The 20,274-nt window shown below is 45.0% G+C and overlaps 1 protein-coding gene across 3 annotated transcripts in view; it reads left to right on the top strand.

Annotated features, from left to right (window-relative positions):
- Nucleotides 1-20,274, top strand: part of RERE (arginine-glutamic acid dipeptide repeats) — a 404,974-nt gene that overhangs the window by 128,811 nt on the left and 255,889 nt on the right. For all 3 annotated transcript variants that reach the window (XM_047791579.1, XM_047791577.1, XM_047791578.1), the window contains exon 2: nt 16,941-17,409. In XM_047791579.1, the coding sequence (XP_047647535.1) occupies nt 17,085-17,409 (325 nt within the window). In that variant the 5' untranslated portion in view covers nt 16,941-17,084. The remainder of the gene's footprint in view (nt 1-16,940; nt 17,410-20,274) is intronic.

The following is a 20,274-nucleotide window of genomic DNA, read 5'->3' as shown; positions in this document are numbered from 1 at the left end:
GTTCCTAGTTGGATTTGTTAACCACTGAGCCACGATGGAAACTCCAGCTTGGGTATGTTTTAATATAGAGTATAACATTAAACTCTCTTACCCCATTCCTTAAGAAACGTGATATTCAATTTTTCCTATTTTGACACTTATATTTGGAGCCCTTTATTTGTTTTATGAATTAATGGGTTTTTCAGTCATGACCTCCTCCCTGTATTACTTTCCAGGATGGGGAGACACTTGCTTTAGAGAGGGGTCTGTGTTGGAAACCCCTCATGTAGACTTAATGGCATTTTCTCTTCATTCCCGGGGCACCAGGTGTAAGAGGTAAATGAGTTTGTATTAGAGAATAGGTTAACATGCTGAGCTGGACTGGGTGTGTTATCTGTGACATGGGGTCATTACGTCTTCCTAAAAAGCTTGTTATAATAAACAGATTAAGCTGTTATGTAATAATAGGGACTGTTTTATTCTCGAGTGTATGGCTCTTCCTCTTATCAGGTGAGTGAAAATGTGAAAACCTCCTACATCCATATGAATTTATTCTATCTGTAATGATTTCATATACTCACAGGTTCTTTTTTAAAATTGTTGTTGTTGTTTTTTGTGAATAGACTTGGTATTTTCCCTTGAGCAACAGATAGAAGAGTGTTGGTATATTCTTAAGAATTATTTTTGTTTTGCAAGGGGACTCTTTGGAAACTGTGAAGGCACAATGGAGTTTACATATTGGGGCCAGAAGCCAGTTACATATGAAGCTGAGTAACCAGAGGGCTTACTGCTGACACTCTCGGCGACCTTCTGTAGTTCTGTGCTGTCCTCTGCTTCCTTTCATATTCCTTCTTTCCACGTAGAGTTTCCTCACTTTCCATGGAACGGGTCCATTCAGGGTATTAGTCTCCACAGATCTGACTGTTGTGCTTTTTGCTGTGTGTTCCACGTGTCACCTGACTGCTCTTGGCGGCTTGGGTACCATTCCTGGTCAGAGAGAGTTTAGTGCTGAGAAACAGTTGGCAGTGCTGCTTTCATTGCTCATGCATGATAGCAGCTAGATAATTAGAGGTAAGAGTCCTTATTTAGAAATCTAGGCTCTCTTCCTGGGCAGTGACCCCTCCCCTCCCTTTCTGCGCGTCTCTGACTGTGAATGCGGTCAGTCATCGGTGCTAGCAGGGGAATTGCGGACAGTCAGCCTGCACCTCAGGATGACCCGGAGTTCACGCTTCCTACTGTTCCACATACAGAGAGGGTGGTATTTGTGTAGTGTATGCTGGGTAAACTGGAGATATTTTGGGAGTGTTTATATGAGGCTTTGTGAAAAATTCATTACATAGCCTCCTCCTTTTGTTCATTGACAAATGTAATCATAATTTTCTTGATAATGCACATATATTTTGAGTCCAGTTAAACCTTTTTATATCAAGTATTTAAAAACAGTATGCTTTTTTGGAGTTTCCGTTGTGGCTCAGTTCTAACGAACCCAACTAGTATTCATGAGGATGTGGGTTCAATCCCTGGCTTCGCTCTTTGGGTTAAGGATCCTTGGTTGCCTGCATTGTAGGTCACAGATGCTGTTTGGATCCCACGTTGCTGTGGCTGTGGTGTAGGCCAGCAGCTGCAGCTCCGTTTCAGCCCCTAGCCTGGGAACTTCAATATTGCTGCAGGTGCAGCCCTTAGAAAATGAAAAGTGTGTGTGTGTGTGTGTGTGTGTGTGTGTGTATGCACACATTTCCCCACCCCCCACTTGACTCAACAATTTTTTTTGACCATGCCCATGACATGTGGACGTTCCTGGACCCGGAATCAGACCCGTGTCATAGCAGTGACAATGCCAGATCCTTAGCCACTAGGCCACCAGGGAACTCCTTAACACTTCTTTAGGATTCAAATTTTGATACCAACTAAACATCACCAGTGAGCCAATTAAGTCTTCATTTGAATAGCCATTTTATTTCTCTTTGAAGGGAGGGGGCATTGGAGAGGTGTCCTGTCTTGTATGTCTTCCTAAAGTGGAAAGCAACCAAGTGGAAAGCAGCCTGTATTTTATTAAAAGGAGCATTTGGTAACATCATTAATATGTAATTTGTCTATAGGCAACTGTTACATATGTTGAGGGCTTCTCTGAATAAAACAGTGTGTTATTGTCACTTCAGGATATTCAGAACATGGTCCTGCTACAGTCTTTCCACTGTCCTATCACTGAATCTTCACCCCAGTTCACCAATTTATTTGGCCTGTCTGTAATATCTTATTTGCATCAGAGTTTTCACTTGATACCTGGAATATTTCATCTCCTGAGGTTTGTTTCCATACCATTCAGTTTCCTGGTTGTTGGTATAGGGTTTGTGTGGTATGGACTCCTAGATTTAAATCTCTAGCCCAGAGCTTTCTGACCTTTGGATCCATTGTATATTTCTGGTTGGTGATCTATCAAGCATCTCAAATGTAACATGTTCCAAACGGAATTCCCAATTTCCCTTCTCTTCCCATCAGTAAGAGAAGCTTTGCTGTTCCAGTTACTTAGGCCCAAACCGTGACCTCCTCTTTGACTCTCCATTTTGTCTCACATCACATCCAGTCTGGCGGCAGATTCTGATGGCTCTACACACAGAACCCACCCACAGTCTGACCTCTGTTCAGCACCTGCACTGCCACTACCTAGCCTGAAGCAATAATTTCCTGACCCTGCAGCAGTCAGAGGGAGTCTGTTAAAATGTAACTCAGATCATTACTTCTCTGTGCCAAACCCTACGATGCCTCGTTTCTTATTTCACTCAGTGCAGGGCCCCCCCCACCCCCACCCCAGCTATGCCTTTCTTCTTTGCTGTCACTGCTTCAGCCACCTTTTGCTGTTTGGATATTCCAAGCGTGCCTCTGCCTCAGGCCTGTACTTGTTTTTTTCTCTCTGCCTGGAAGGCTCTCTCCCCAGAGAACCGTACAACTTGCTGCCTTATCAAGTGACCCTTATCAGTGATTACCTAAAATAAATCACCACCACCACCACCCTTTTGCCCAGCTTCCGTTTTTCTCCATGGCACTTATCACCGACTAATATACATTTTCTTGTTTGTTTGTTGCTTGCCCCTCCCCTACTAAAGCTCTCTGAGGTTAGAGATTGGGTGTATTCTGGGCATGCGTGTCTCTGTGGCTCAGGGGGCAGCCAGGACTTGGCACCTAGTAGGTGCTCAATAAATATTTGCAGAATTCATGGTGGCGTGGACAGGGAGTCTGCTCTGGACGTTGGTGTTTCTTTAAAACTCAGTGTTACAGCCACAGTGTTGAAGTGTTGGGGTCCAGGCCCTGGGACTCCCTGTAGGCCCACCCCACCGGTCACTTTCTAGTTGCTGGTATCTTGTTCTGAATCATTCTCGTGACTCTCCTGCCTTTCTCTTAGAATGACATCAGGTTAACGGAGATGGCAGGGCAATGCATTTGGTCAAGCTAGAGAGAATCACACCCAGTCAGAGAGCTCAGGCATAGAAAATGGCACACTGGCGTTTGGCTCAGACTTCAGCTTTTAGTCAGGGCTAATTTCCCCCTCATGTAAGACTCAGATTCTGGGTGTTTTTAGAAGGACTGTTCTGTGAGTTTTATGGTTAAAAACAACCCTTGATGTGATTTGTACCCATGGGTCAGAAGGGCATTATGAATGCTTTTGGTTTTTCATGTATGTGTGAAGGATAATTGCATTAAGTGTAAAATCCACCCCGTCATTTCCTTTCATCAAGCGCTGAGAGCTTATGTGCTATGGTTGCAAATTAACTTTGACTCTTGGAGCTGTGCAAGCTCCAAGAACCCTGGTCCAACTTATCTGCTTTTGAACTTGTTGTGCAGAGGTAGTAAGCCTGACCAAGTATTCCCGCATATCAACGATTACTGAGGTCCAAAGAAGGTTCTCTTTCGTTTTCAGTGTTAACATGAAATAAAATTTCTCCTTCCATGTGTTTAGTTAAGGATGCTTTTACAGCTCCAAGAAGGGTGGTTTTTCTCAATTGCAGAGGTAGAGCTCATCTTGAGAATTTTGTAGCCGGATGCATCTTTCTTTTTCAGCCGTAGCAAAGCTTGAGCCTTTTCTTATTAGTTTGTAATGTTGCTGTTTGTGTGTGCTTTAGCTTTATTGAAATATAATTTGAATATCATAATTTACCCCTTTAAAGTGTACAGTTTAATGGCTTTTAATATTTTCACAGATATATGCACACATCACCATATTAATTCTAGAACATTTATATCACCCCCAAATGAATCCCACAACCACAGCACCCCACCCACCACCTACCCCCAGGCAGCCACTAACCTGCTTTCCATGGATTTGCCTTTTCTGGACATTTAATGTAAATGGGTTCATACAATATATGTGATCTTTTGTGACTGGTGTTTTTAATATAATATAATGCTTTTCAGGTTTATCCATGTTGTAATATGTATTAGTTTTCATTTCTATTGCAGAATAATGTTGTATTGCATGGATATACTTTCTCTCTCCCCATATGTGTGTGTGTGTATGTGTGTATTTTTTTATATCCACACCTGTGGCATATGGAAGTTCCTGGGCTAGGGGTCAAATTGAAGCTGCAGCTGCTGGCCCGTGCCATGGCAATGCCAGATCTGAGCCAAATCTGTGATGCAGCTTTTGGCAACACCAGATCCTTAACCCACCGAGTGAGGTCAGGGATTGAACCTGCATCATTACAGAGACTATGTCAGGATCTAAACCTACTGAGCCACAGTAGGAACTCCCTATATTTTATTTATCCTTTTGCTCAGGTTTTATATTTATCTTTTCTGGCTCTCTTATCTTTTAGTTTTCTGTCTGTGGCCCTGATTTGATGAAGTTGAGTTTAAGAATTCTGTCCCCTTTTACATCAGGGGCTTGGTTTCATAGGCATTTTGTTTTTTTTAACCTTGTTCTTGGCAGTGTGGACATCAGGTTTTCTCAGCTAGTTATGTGATAAGAGAAACATCTACTTGGCCCCAGGACCAGAGCAGGTCACTAATGAGGACTGTTACTCTTGACAGCCTTCAGGGCTTGCCAAGAAACATCGAGATTTTTGGAATATTTATTTCTGTTTTCCTAACTCAGCTTCACACATCTGTGTAATTACTATTTCTGGCAGTGTTTTGAATTAGTCCAGTTTATTTCAGAGAACAAAGAACATGCAGTATTATGTAGTTTTCGTAATGGTGTTAGCTTTATGGAGTCCATATTGGTCAAGCATAAGTTTGAATAAAGCGACACAGATGTATTATTAAACCCTTTGAAACCTCTGTGATAGAAACTTTTGTTTACTTAAAGCAGTGGTTCCCAACAGTGAACAGCTTTGCTCCCCAGAGGTGATGTGGCAATATTTGGAGATATTTTTTGTTGTCCTGATTGGAACAGTGGGTTATGCTTCTAGAATCTACATGAGTAGCGACCAGAGATAATGCACAGGACAGGAGTCCTCCCTGCCCCCCATCTGGCTCAAAAGGATAATTGTGCAGCAGTTGAGAAGTCCTGGTTTAGAGTGAGCAGTGCTTTTTCCTTAACCACTTCACAGAAGAGGCATAACTGTAGGCAACGTGCAAGGTAAAAAATTTCATACGCGATTGTGAAAAATGTCACGCTTTAACAGTGTAGAAGAGCAGTTGCTTACATGAATGAATTTATGTGTTCCTTAAAGGGAGGATTTTTAATTTTTGGGGGGGGGTGGTGGAAACCTATTGGGCACCTCATCTTTGGGAATTCCTTACTCATACTTCAAGTAAAAAGATTATATATCGTTAATTCATTTTAACTGAGTTTTTATTTATAACCTGGAGTTTTGTTGTTCTGGGTACTTTCCCAACCTTTTTTCAGGTCGTCTGTTTTGTTATTAGGTGGTTTTTTTTTTTTTTTTTTTGTCTTTTGTCTTTTGTCTTTTGTTGTTGTTGTTGCTATTTCTTGGGCTGCTCCCGCGGCATATGGAGGTTCCCAGGCTAGGGGTTGAATCGGAGCTGTAGGCACCGGCCCACGCCGGAGCCACAGCAACGCGGGATCCGAGCCGCGTCTGCAACCTGCACCACAGCTCACGGCAACGCCGGATCGTTAACCCACTGAGCAAGGGCAGGGATGGAACCCGCCACCTCATGGTTCCTAGTTGGATTCGTTAACCACTGCGCCACGACGGGAACTCCTTGTTATTAGGTTTTTTGGAAGAAATTAAGAAGTTTGTCAGAGTCCAACCAGGCTAGTTCTCCCTTTTTCCTAAAGCTTCTCAGGGGTTCGAGGAAGTGCAGCTCTAAGCATCCATGCCCTGTGATGAAGGGGCCTTCATTCTGCTCTGCCTTCTGTTTTGTTGCCGCAGAGGCCAGTCTTTGCGTCCCATCTCCATTATTTAGGTTCTTTCAGTAAGACTTGTATTCCAGGAATGAGTACATAAACTCAGGATTTTTAATCTTTATTAACCCCAAATGCAGAGAATTGTCAGAGGTGCATGTGTAGCTGTTTGCCACACGTTGTATTTGGTGGGGGGGCGGGGGGCGGAGAGCTTCACACTCCTTTATTTTAATGTGAAGAACCACTCTTAACACCACGTTGTTTTCAGATAAAATGCCCTTGCCTCTGCATGGGTTCATGGACCTGCCGATTCCCGGTGTTCCCTTGCATCTTTGTCAGTGATGCTCTAGCCTACTCTGAGGCATTCTCTGGGGTAGGTGCTGTTTCTGAGGACACTTTATTCCTTATCCAGGGAGTACAAATGTTGACGACATTTCCCATTCCAGAGCAAAAGTCAGTAGATTTTCATTCCCAGGCTGTTGATAGGAAAGGAAAGAGGAAAAGAACATTGATTTCCCTTTGAAAGGAAGCCACCCAGCTGTAGTCTGCTTCCTTGGTGGAGTCCTGCCTGCCAGCTGCAGCTCCATCTGCATCTCCTGGAGACTGGGGTCCCTCAGAGTAGGGAACTCATTTGGACCCTCCCTCTTTGTTTCTGCAGGAGAAAGCTGGAGCATTTATGAAGACACAGCAAATGCAGAAATGGCCAAGGCAGATGTTCTTGAGATACCTTGGCTCCTGATTTAGGCCATCAGAGGTGGTGGATTTGAAAGCAAGCTTGTTTGGATGGCACTAACAACGCCCGCCATCTCTCTCCCCCTTATTAAGTATAGTTGATGTACAGTTGTGCCAATTTCTGCTATACAGCAAAGTGACTCAGTCATACACACACACACACACACACACACACCCATTCTTTTTGTAGTTTTTTTTTCCATCATGATCTATCCCAGGAGATTGGATATAGTTCCCTATGCTGTACAGTAGGACCTTGCTGTTTATCCATTCTAAATCTAATAGTTTACATCTGCTAACCCTAAGCTTCCAGTCCCACCCCCTTAACAACCCCAAGTCTGTTCTCTCTGTCTGTGAGTCTGTTTCTGTTCTGCAGATAGGTTCATCTGTGCCATGTTTTAGATTTCGCATGTAAGTGATATCATATGGTATTTGTCCTTCTCTTTCTGGCGGCTCTTTATTTCACTCAGTATGATAAATCTCTAGTTGCATCCATGTTTCTGTGAATGGCATTGTTTTGTTCTTTTTTATGACTAAGTAGTATCCTGTTGTGTATATGTAGCACATCTTCTAATTTCATTTATCTGCTGATGGATATTTCAGTTGCTTCTATGCCTTGGCTATCGTGAACAGTGCCGCTGTGAACACATGGGTGCATGTATCTTTTTGAATTATGGTTTTGTCCAGATAGATGCTCAAGAGTGGGGTTGCTGGATCAGATGGTGGTTCTATATTTAGTTTTCTGAGAAACCTCCATGCTGTTCTCCATAGTGGTTGTACTAGCTTACATTCCCACCAACAGTGCAGGAGGGTTCCCTTTTCTCCTCACCCTCTCCAGCATTTGTTATTTGTAGGCTTATTAATGATGGTCATTCTGACCAGTGTGAAGTGGTACCTCGTAATTTTGATTTTCATTTCTCTGATAATTAGAGACGTTGAGCATCTTTTCATGTGTCCACTGGTGGGTGACACTGACAGCTCTTGATGGAAAATAATCCTCTATCAGACAAGATGAATGTCCCCCAAAATGCTATTGAGTTTTGCTGTTTTTTTGTTTGTTTTTGTTTTTGTCTTTTCTAGGGATGCACCTGCGACACATGGAGGTTCCCAGGCTATGGGTCTAATTGGAGCTGTAACCACAGGCCTACACCACAGGTCACAGCAATGACGATCTTTAACCCACTGGGTGAGGCCAGGGATCGATCAAACCTGTAACCTCATGGTTTGTAGTCGATTTGTTAACCACTGAGCCACGATGGGAACTCCCAAAATGCTATTTTCTAAGAGCTCTAATGACTCTGTTTGCTTAGCATATTGTATTGTCTAACTTGTCTTTAAAGCTGCATGATTTAAGGCAGTACGGCCTCGTGGTTATGCGTATAGGATGTGGAGTCAGCTGCCTGAGTTTATATCATAACTCTAACACATAGCTGTGCGCTTTGGGTCTACCAGAATACATGCCCTGTGATTTATTTACTTTTTTCTTTCTTTTTTACGACCGCGCCTGTGGCATATGGAAGTTTCCAGGCCAGGGGTCGAATTGGAGCTACAGCTGCAGGCCTACACCACAGCCAGGGCAACACTGGATCTGAGCCACATCTGCAACCTACGCTGAAGCTTGCAACAGTTCAGGTGCGTAACCCATAGTTAGGATGACCATCTGAGCTAATTTATATATGTTTTTCCTGAACAGTTATTAATATTTGCTCTCAGATGTGTCCCAGTTTAGACCATAAATTTTACAGTCGTTCTTAGAGTGAAGGGTAGATGAATCAATATGCATAAAATGCGTAATACACGTATAGTGCTCAGCGAGTGTTATCTGCTTTATTACTTCACGAGCTTCTATGTCCCACCCCGCCCCACGCAAGCTTCCTTCCTACGGGCTTTCCCCTGTAGCTGCCATCAAAGACAATGGTTTAGCCGATCGCTTTCTTATTGAAACTCCTTGCACCTGGAGTGTTTTCTCCTTTCTGCTCCTCCTCATCTTGTTCATGGTTTTTGAGCAAGCTCAGGTGCCCCTTCATTTAGGTGCTCATGATGTATTTTCTTTCCGAAAAAAAGTCTCCTCATAACGTCCTTTTGATTGATCCAGCTTAAATGCCTGAGAGGGAGGGCACGGGGAGGCAATTTAGTCCTCATCTTATGTGCCAGACAGGAAGTTAGGATCTGAGAATAGAGCACAGGGCAGAAGCAGTCCGGGTCACTGCCTCACAGAGCTTCTAGCTCAGAGATGGAGACAGATCAAATCACACAGCTGTGAAGTTACAGTTGTAGAAAGTGCCGCAGAGGGATTTAACCTGGTCCTCTTGGACAAGAAAGGGCATCTTGAGGAAGTGGCTGTTGAGCTGTGACCTGAAGGAAGAGTAGGGAACCCTTTGGCCGGGAGAGGAGATGAGCATCCCAGAGAGGAGGCGGCACAGGAGCCAAGGACTCCCACCAGGTGTATGAGTGTGCGGTCAAGGAGCTGAGGGAAGGACAGTGTGGTTGGGCCTGGGGCCTGGGCGAGTGGTGGGAGGTGAGGCTGCAAGGACAGATTAGGGCCTTGGCAGATCATGGACTTGGGGGTTTAGCTAAGAGGAATGGTAAGTCACTGAGTATTTTGAGGTGAGGGTTGATGTCATCACATTGGCCTTTTGGAAGAAGAGCCCTGGCTGCCGTGTAGAAAGAGAACGATGAGGATTCAGAGGAGTGATCTGAAGAGGAGCCAGTTGGATTGGTCCGGCAAAGCCATACCGGTAGCATTTAACTAAGGCGGCGGTGGTGGAGGTGTTCTGAAGTACTGATGCTTTGGGGACATTTTCTTTCTTTTTTTTTTTTTTTGCTATTTCTTGGGCCGCTCCCTCGGCATATGGAGGTTCCCAGGCTAGGGGTCCAATCGGAGCTATAGCCACCGGTCTATGCCAGAGCCACAGCAACGCGGGATCCGAGCCGCGTCTGCAACCTACACCACAGCTCACGGCAACGCCAGATCGTTAACCCACTGAGCAAGGGCAGGAATGGAACCCGCAACCTCATGGTTCCTAGTCGGATTCGTTAACCACTGTGCCACGACGGGAACTCCATGGGGACATTTTCTAAGGTATCAGTGATGTGCTTCATTGAGGGTGGGGCGAAGGGCGGAGGCACTAAACATCCTGCTCAGGTGTCTAGCGTACATAACAGAATGGGCAGGGCCGCCAGTCACTGAAAGAGACCATTGGGGCCAGAATGCGCCTTTGTTTTGATATGTTGAGGTACCTTTGAGGCATCCAGGAGGGGACTTCAGTGGGCAGTTTTCACAGGCCTCTTGCCCTGCAGACGTGCATTAGACATGTGCGTTAGGGATCCCTGTGTGGGTGTGGTACCTGGGGACGGACAAACATGTATGAGACGGGCTAGGATGAGAGGAGAGGATGAGAAAAGGGGGCTCCAGACAGCACCTGAAGACTTCAGTTCCGCAGGAGCTGGTCCAGTGCTGGGGGAGGAGAAGCAGTTAAACTGACCCAGGAGAGGCCTGTGCCAGGAAAGCTGAGGAAAAGAGCCTTTCTGGAGGGAGGGTGTGTGGTCAACTTGTCAGATGATGCTGAACGGTCACGTGAGAATGGGGACAATAGTTCTAGTGGATTTGAGAGAGGAAATTGTTGTTCCAGTGAATATGATGCTCTAGCCACGGTCCTTGTCACGTAGTGGAGAACAGCAGATGCCAGCAGTAGGATGGGTGAGGCCCACTTTACGGGCAGGATGGGGAAGAGGGAGAGGCTGGATTTTGAGTGGGTCCGGGAGCCTTCCTGGAATTGGACAGTGGAAATGTCTGAGCCCCCAGGGAGAATAGAGGGTAGGCAGACAAAGGGGGAGGGGACAGCTGGAGCATCCAGGAAGGGTCACAGTGGGGCTGGAAAGCTGAAGGGCCAGTCAGGACGTGAAGGTCTCTGATACCTCAGAAGAGGAATGGGGGGCAGTGAATTGTACTCCAGGTGGTGAAGTGTATGGTGTGTGAATTACATCTCAGTAAAGCTGTTTTTTAAAAAGATGGTGGAAGGCCAGATATGCTTGGCTGGCTGCCCTGGAGGGTGAATTGGAAGGAAGGTAAAACCGAAATTGTATCGTTGCAGAGACCAGTTAGCACACAGTTGTGTTCATCTCTGTGAAAGATGACGATGGCTTGAAACAGGCCCTTTCTGTTTCCGTTGGATCAATGGATTAGTTGTAGAGTTATTCGAGATGTGATGGGTAGAGCCTGAGAGCTCAGCAGAATGCCTCGTGCATGGTTGGGCATCTGACAGACGTAAACGTTTCTTGCTGTGGTTGATGAGGAGGAATGAATCGGGCTCCACTAAGTGCATTTGGTGTGAGCATCAAGTGTCCTCGAGAATCTGGCTTGAGCGCTGACATGAACAGAACCCAGAGATTGGGAACTCAGGAGGGAGAAGCAAGTTTTCATGAATAGGTGAGTTTTACATGATCAGAGAGGAGGTATTTTAAAATTTTTACTTCATTTGTCATGGGATTCCTACTCCTCCCAAGTAGATAAGAAGTTCTCAAGGCTAGAAATGATGTTTGCCTGCATTTCTCTCTCTCTCAGCCCGGTGCACTGTGGGGTATTATCTGCGGAGGTGGGGGTAAGTGCCGGCTGATCTAAGTGTGGGTTTACTGATAGTTTGCCTTTCTGAAGCACTTTGCAGTCGGTAGGTGCATTGATGTGTTTTCCTGTACTTCACTCTCACAGTGGCTCTGTGAAGTAGCTGCTTATTCCCCCTGTGTTCCAGCAGGGAAACTCACTCAGAGAGGGAGCTGCTCAGAACTTGGATCTTGGCTTCTCAGTCTGGTATCCTTGTGATTCTAGCAAAGGGCCAAACCTCCTGGGACTGCTGAACTGGTGACAAGAAATGGTTTCTTTAAATGAGCATTGGATCCTGCCCATGGCCGAAATTTTAGCATTTTATCCAACTCACTTCTGATAAGTAGTGTAAAGTGTTTGTGGGTGGTTGTTGGCTTCATTTTTGAAGAGGCAAATGATGTTTGTTTAGAGGTTGAAGTAACCTGAAGCAATAAAGAATAGCTTTGTATCATTGACTCATTTGAAAGCTTTGGGGTCTGATTAGATTACAACGAAACCAAGCTAGACTACCAAATTTTATTAATTAAGATAAAAGGAGGAGTTCCCGTGTGGCTCGGTGGTTAGTAAATCCGACTAAGAACCATGAGGTTGTGGGTTCCATCCCTGGCCTTGCTCAGTGGGTTAAGAATCCAGTGTTGCTGTGAGCTGTGGTGCAGGTTGCAGACGCAGCTCGGATCCTGCGTTGCTGTGGCCCTGGTGTAGGCTGGCAGCTACGGCTCCGATTGGACCCCTAGCCTGGGAACCTCCATATGCCACGGGAGCAGTCCAAGAAAATGGCAAAAAGACCCCCCCCAAAAAAAAAAAAGAATAAAATGATGAAGTGCAATCTGATAAGTATAGAAACTAGCAAGACGAATATACTCTTTTTTTATTATTGAAATCAGTCCTGGGGTGCTGATTTTGGAAGTGTATAATTGTAGTCTGTTTTGGGTATCCTCGGCACTCAAGTATGAGTCATGTGTATGTCTTTCGTGGGTTTTGAAATTTTTATCAGAAAAAGCTGTTCACGCTTGGTGATCTCACTCAATCTCATGGCTTTAAAAACCAAATTGTTATCTCTAGCCTGGCCTTCTGCCTCTGTGAAATCTTTATGTGGTGTTAATGGGCTTCTCAAACTCAATGTGTTCATACTTGAACTTTTCCCCCAAACTTTGGTCATGTCAGCTTCCTCCGTCCAGTTGCTCATGTTTGAGACTTTGGAGTTGCTCTTGTCTTCTTTCTCCCACACCTCACCTCTCAGTCACATCCTATTTGACTTTTTTCTTAAAAATATACAAGAGGGAGTTCCCGTTGTGGCTCAGTTAATGAACCCGACTAGTATCTATGAGGACTCGGGTTCGATCCCTGGCCTTACTCAGTGGGTTAAGGGTCCAGCGTTGCCATGAGCTGTGATGTAGGTCGAAGATGTGGCTTGGCCCTGGCATGGCTGTGGTGTAGGCCAGCAGCTGCAGCTCCGATTTGATCCTCAGCCTGGGGACTTCCATATGCTGCAGGAATGGCCCTAAAAGACCCCCTCTCCCCCCAAAAAAAAGGTGGAGGAAAAATATATGTAGGAAATAAGATCTTCTCCCCTTCTCTGCCACCCTCTGCCCTGGTCCATGCCAGCCACCTTCAGCTCTTACCTGGGTTATTGCGCTACGTCTCCACCCTTACCCATCATCATGCCGCAGCCCTGGCAACCCTTTAGGTTTTTTTGCTCAGTAGCCAGAGTGATCGCAAACGAAGTCAGACCAGGTCTTTCTCTGCTACGTGGATGCGTGCTGTGGCTAGGTGCCCTTTATGTCACTTCATGGCATTTGAGTAAAGACTGGAGTCCTTAGGCTGGCCTGCAGGGCTCAGCTGGATTCAGCCCCTTCTCCTCTCTGAACTCCTCTCCGACCAGTCTTCTGCTCCTCCGGCCACAGGCCAGCTGGCCTCCTGTGTATCGAATGTACCTGGGCTACTCCGCCTCTGGATGTTTGCCTCACGTTTCCTCTCTGCGGGAGTGGTCTCCACATTTCCTCTGGACTCACTCTTACCTGGGGTCAAAGCCAGACCATCATTCGGAATCGCACTTCTCTGGTACTCCCTTGTCCCCACTGGCTCCCCGCCGGAGACTTTTGTTTGTGTGTCCCCACTTCCTGGGACGTCAGTCCCCCCGGGGCAGGGAAGCTGGCATGTGGTTCTCTCTGTTTCTTCCATGCCTAGAGCAGGACCTAGCACACTATGCATCGTAAGCATTCGGTGGAGTTTGTTCACGAGGAAATGAAGATTGTTTTGAACATGACATGTGCCTTAGATTAGATTTTTTCCCTTGTATTTGTTAAAGTGTCTTATACCATGTTGGCATGTTTAACTGGGTTGATCATTGGTTCAATGAATTTTCTCATTATTTTTGTCTTTTTTACTGGAGAAAAATACTTTCTTTTTGGGAAGGAGAGGTCAAAGTAAGTGTATTTCTTAAAACTGCCTGTGTATTATCAGCATGGCTGCTTGTCGGAGAAGATGGCACCTATGAAGGTAGAGATTATGACCTTGACCGGGGCAGCAGGTGTAGTGAGGTCGGGGGGGGGGGGTCGCCTTTGGAAGAGCTGCCTTCCAGTCACTAGCTGTGTGGCCTTGTGTAGGTGACCTCTGCTTATTCCCTCCTGTAGTCTGTTGTTGTCTCGTCTACTGAGTAGATCATTTCCAAGATGTTGAAGTGACAGCTCCCCTTCTCAGAGCCACCTGGCTCCCTTGTGGGCCCCTTTCCTCAAGTGTCGCATTATTGTTGCATGTTGATCATTTTATAATGAGGCTCAGAGAAATTATGGTTAGTGTGGTAAATGCAGAGGAGAAAAAATATCCCCACAGAGGTATTATTTAGAGTCAGATATAAACGGTAGTTGGATTGGCTTTTGCTTTGGATTATCAACATTCTTCATTATCTGAAAGTTGGACGCACACACATGCACATGTACACACACGTAGAGGGTTTCATTTTGTGGATGCTTTCTCTATTGATTATTGAATTTTTCTTTCTTGCTACCTCTTGGCAGAAAAAATTCAAATTTCTTTCTAAATGGAAATATGGTATATGATTTTGTAAGGGAGTAATGTTGAATGCACAATTTGGACTTCATTTTTTTTCTTTTTTGAGTGCTGAAAAACTGTTTTTACACAATTAGCTGGAGCAGTTATCTTTTGAACCCTAGGGAGAACAATTTTTTTCTTTAACTTACCGGAAACATGTCTGTCCTAAACTGCATCTGAGAGGTTTTCAGCCTAAGCTCCTTGTTCTTTTTAGACTCCCTATAGACCATGGTATGTTTTCAATGTCAAAGAGGACTGTTTTAACAACTGTGTTAGCTGATGGTTTTCTTTCTTGCATGATTGGCTTGTTCAGACTCTAAACTTAAGCCCAGTGGAGAAAGTAATATGTCTCTTTGTGTATTTTCAATTGCTAACACTAGTGGTCAACTGGGACTTGGGAATTTATTACTGTCTGTTTAGCAGATGATTCATCTAGGCAGAGCTTTTTTGCAGGCACTGGAATAATTTTTCGTTTTCTGGAAATATGTTTAGAAAACTGAGATCCTATCTGAAAGTGTGTTTCCTGTGTAGAAGGAAGCAATTTAGGCTTTTGCTACATGCTTTCACCGCTGACTCTGCTGAGAGATTGTCAGCATTATTGCTCCTTCATTGGTCTCTCTCCCAAAGGTGGTGGTTAACATTTTTTATTTTCCTGAGTGCCTAAGGATATTTGAAGTGCTTATAGGAAGGTCTTCTTGGGCATCAGATTTTTTTTTTTTGCCTTTTGTCCTGTTGTTGTTGTTGTTGCTATTTCTTGGGCCGCTCGCACGGCATGTGGAGGTTCCCAGGCCAGGGGTTGAATCGGAGCTGTAGCCACCGGCCTACGCCAGAGCCACAGCAACGCGGGATCTGAGCCGCGTCTGCAACCTGCACCACAGCTCACGGCAATGCCGGATCGTTAACCCACTGAGCAAGGGCAGGACCGAACCCGCCACCTCATGGTTCCTAGTCGGATTCGTTAACCACTGCGCCACAACGGGAACTCCCGGGCATCAGGTTTGATCTAAGAGCTTTGGAGGGAGTATGTGATAATTTTTATGGTTTTGCCATGACCAAAGAGAATTTTCTCTGCGTCTCAGGCATGTAATTACAAATGGAGTTGTTTGTTGTTGTCTAAGAGGACCGATCTTTGTGTATTTGCATATGTTTCCTATCCCGGCCTAAGTAACATGAGAAACGGATGGTTCTCATACTGATCAATTGTTTTTTTTTTTTTTTTTTTTTTTTTTTTTTTTTTTTTTTTTTTTTGCGTTAGAGCGTTGAGGACAAGGACCATACGGTTTTCCTTCACGGTATCTTTAGTTTTTGAACACCTGACACATAGATTGTTGAGTGAATGAGATGAGTTATTGGAGAAGATGATAAAAGATAAAGTACTGGTTATTATGACGGTTCCAAAACTGATTTGTAAATAATATAATACCCCCTCCCCCTTTAAAATTTTTGTAAGAATTGTGGTGGGTTGGATTTGGGGATTCACTCTTCTCATTATAAATTCTTAACTTGAGATTTTCCTTTTGGGGTTTTAGTTCAGGGGGGAAGTTTATTAGGGAAACTATTAATAGCGGAAATTTGGAACAGTGTATAAACCACCTAATATTCCCCAAAGATGGAAGGTTGTTTTCGGAAGCTGTTTGTTTTATTGAGGCGGAGATAATATATCTTTAGAGAAACCATTTTTTTCCCCCTGGAGAAAACCTGTAATGGTAGACTTAGATGTCAAAACTTATGATTGAAGGCAAAAGAATCTTGGCTTGTGGTTGTCACTCTTATTTGAGTTCTCTTATATTTTTCTTGGGAGAAGCTCTGGAAATAGAGCCTGCAGAAGCTAGTATACTGTCAGATGTTCTGAGGCATGTTCCATGGCCATCCGAACGACTTGTTTTTTCAAGTGGAACTAATTTTTACGTCAGGTTCTTTCCTTTCTAAATTAATACTGTGGATTATGGAGCTCCTCTTGTGTAATCGTACCTATCATATGTTGCTTCCCAGGGTAAAGGCGGAAGACAGTTTGTGTACAGAAAGTATAGTTTAGTCCTGTGCATTATTATTATTATTATTGGTGTGATAGAAAAATCCAGTCTGTATGCTAGCGGGGGCCAAAAACTGTTGACGTTTAAACGTTGTGTCCCTTGTCCTAACTTTTTTTCCTGTGGCCAATGCGTGTTTAGTGCTAAAGTGTGGGTAAGAGGTTCATTTAGCAAAAGCTTCCTTAGGAAGGAGATATGAGAACATGTTAAAGGGAAACCAATGTCTCTCTCTTTTCTCTTCTAGCATTTTTGGCACGTTGGGGTGGTTGGAGTGGTTGGATTTTCCCTGGAATTGAGTGAGAAATTCAGAAGACTGAAGCCCAGGCTTACTGTCTACCTTTCACGGAGGCCCAGCCGTGAGAGGACAGAAGAAGGCACGTGGCGAATCATGACAGCTGACAAAGACAAAGACAAAGACAAAGAGAAGGACCGGGACCGAGATCGGGACCGAGAGAGGGAGAAGAGAGACAAAGCCAGGGAGAGCGAGAACTCCCGGCCCCGCAGGAGCTGCACCTTGGAAGGAGGAGCCAAGAATTACGCTGAGAGTGATCACAGCGAAGATGAGGACAATGACAACAACAGTGCCACTACGGAGGAGTCCACAAAGAAGAACAAGAAGAAGCCCCCGAAAAAAAAGTCTCGTTATGAAAGGACAGACACTGGCGAGATAACATCGTACATCACTGAGGACGACGTTGTCTACAGACCAGGAGGTGAGGCGCCTTTGGGTCTTGGCGGGGTCCGTGCGAGAGAAACTGTGTCAGCATGCGGATGGAGGCAGGCAGGGAGCCCCCCGAGGAGCAGCTCGGGGTTTGGGGCAGGGAATCCGCAGGCCGCCCTCCCCGTCCCGCTGGGGGCACGTGTGTGCCCTGTCCCCCGTCTTCTCCTGCTGCTTGTCCTCTCCCTCACCATCTGCTCCGCAGTTCTCATCTTCCCGCTTCCCACCTGCCTGTTCTCTTCAACACGAAGCAGGCTGTGCTGAGTGAGACTCTGCAGAGTGGGGTCTGGGGTGGGACAGGTCAACCTGAAAATTCCTGGAAGCAGGTCATTTTCCATTGGCCACGGGAGTGAGCAGAAGCTAGAAAGGTGTTTTTTAATGACGCTCAGACCAAGGTTCCTTCCTCCTGGGGACCTCTTTCAAAGCATGAGCTTCAGGGTCTCCAGTCAGTGATAACAGAGGAAGCAGCTAACTTTGTTTGTTTCCCGAGAAAGAATACTTACTCTGTTCACTCAGTATATTGAGGTGTATTTATAGCAGTTGTTCAGAGAGAGGCAGGCCCAGCTTTTAGATGAGATCCAGAGAAACAAGTCATTCAGAACCTGTTGGACACCAGCAAAACCTTTCTCTTTCACTTGATGTATTTTGTGTGTATGAAGATACTTTAAAAACAAAACAAAACAGAAGTCAGTAAAACTAGCTAAAATCAGTTTGTTTGAATTGCTAATAGTGCCGAGGAATGACGCACATTTCATGAGGTGTAATTAACGGATGAAAAGCCTCCCAGTTTTTCCTTGAGTGGGAGATTCAAGAGATTACGTCGTTAACCTAGTACAGTTGTCTTACTGAGGAGTGCAGTCATTGTTCTGAATGTCACATAAAGGACCAGATTCCGCCTCCCCCATATAGAAATAATTTAAACAGATAAGCCTGTATCCACAACTATAGTTTTTTGGTTGACGAATAACCGAGAAGATATTTACGTGATAAAAAATTGTCTGAGTTGAGGTGTAGGGACGGTAGAGCCCTCTTTTAGCAGTTTGGTAATGGGCAGGTTACAGCAGGTTAGGGTCTTGGGTTCAGATTTAGTTCTGGGACAGTCAGAATCTCTTTAGCCACTGGAGAGCCTGTTTCACTCTGGACTTAGCACAGAGTGCTTGCTATGGACCTGTTGGGTTCTAGATCACGAGAAAGGAGCAGTGTGTGTGACCTTGGGTGGATCGTAAGATGGAAACTCGAAAGTAAGGAAAGATCTATTGTTACCCCGTTCTCTTGATCAGCACCAGTTCGCTTTGCACCCCGATTGTTTGGATCACTGTCAGAAGGCCGGCTGCCGGGTAGATGCCAGTTCGTCTCGGTGCAGGGTTACTCCTGGGTCAGTGGGGACGCCTCCCCAGAGTATTGGTGTCAAATCCATGTCCTGTCCTCTTGGGAGAGAGGGGAAGTTGTGCTGTTCAGGACACTTCTGTAACATTGGGGTGGTTTTTCCCATTCATGGGCCTATGGCAGCTTGTTTCTGCTAAATAATCTCCCTAAGAAAAAAACTGTTTTTGAGAAAGCTGGTTTGAGAGCTGTTGCTCAGTTATACTGCACCTTCTGCAGGATGATAGGAAATGCTTCCTGCTTGACTAGAAGACTCTGTGGAGGGAGGCTGCTAATGGCTTATTTACAAAACAGTAAGTTCTTGTTTTCGGGGAGAACCGTGTACTTAGGGAGGCAGACACGACTTCAGTAAGTCTGAGGACCTTTGTGAAAGGTGAAAAAGATACAGCCTCTGTGGAAGCTAAGTACGTTCTAAAGGGTCTACACCGAAGCGCCTTGAAGGTTTTCTGTGGCCCCCAGAGCAAAACCACTTCCTAAGAAGCGCCCCTCGTGCTTGGGTGGGCAGCCGTGCTGTGGCCTGGGGTGTGCATCCCGCCAGGTCTGTGGATGCTTGACTCTTGGTGAGGAAACTGTCTTTGCGTTTCTAGTGGTTTCATTTCTTTTGGGTTATGCATTTGAAGCTCATTGACTTTAGCTGCCTTCTCCAAATAGCTTCTTTCTAAATGAAGGATTTTAAAATATTGCCTATTCTTTTTATTTTATTTTATTTTATTTTATTTTGTCTTTTCTTGCCTTTTCTTGGGCCACTCCCGAGGCATATGGAGGTTCCCAGGCTAGGGGTCCAATCGGAGCTGCAGCCACCGGCCTACGCCACAGCCACAGCAACGCAGGATCCGAGCCACGTCTGCGACCTACACCACATCTCACGGCAACACCGGATCGTTAACCCACTGAGCGAGGGCAGGGACGGAACCCGCAACCTCATGGTTCCTAGTCGGATTCGTTAACCACTGCGCCACGATGGGAACTCCTGCCTATTCTTTTAAAAATGCTTTTTATTTTTTCCATTATAGCTGATTTACGATGTTCTGTCAGTTTTCTACTGTACAGCAGAGTGATCCAGTCACACACACACATACATTCTTTTTCTCACATTATCCTGCATCCTGCTCCGTCATAAGTGACTAGATGTAGTTCCCAGTGCTATTCAGCAGGATCTCATTGCTTATCCCTTCCGAAGAATATTGCCTACTCCTTAGGTTTCCCTAAACCGAAGACTCAAAAGTAGGGTACTGTGATTAGATTCCCAGGTTGGGCTTCATTTTTATTTTTGTTTTTTCCTTTGTCTTCCTTTCTTGGTGCAAAGGACTAAAGTTACTCTTGTGTTAGTGATGAAACACCGTTATCTTTACCCAGTTGCAGAGATTCTGTAAGGTTAGTTACAAGCCTTTCGGTAGGGACCTCATGGGGCATCATAAAGGCTTTCTTCACTGTATTATTTTCTAATAGTAGATCTTATCTGTTCATTTGTTTCTTC

Source organism: Phacochoerus africanus, chromosome 8, assembly GCF_016906955.1.
Source record: "Phacochoerus africanus isolate WHEZ1 chromosome 8, ROS_Pafr_v1, whole genome shotgun sequence".
Classification (NCBI taxonomy): domain Eukaryota; kingdom Metazoa; phylum Chordata; class Mammalia; order Artiodactyla; family Suidae; genus Phacochoerus; species Phacochoerus africanus.
Note: the sequence above shows the minus strand (reverse complement) of the source record. Positions and strands in the feature narration are given on the sequence as shown.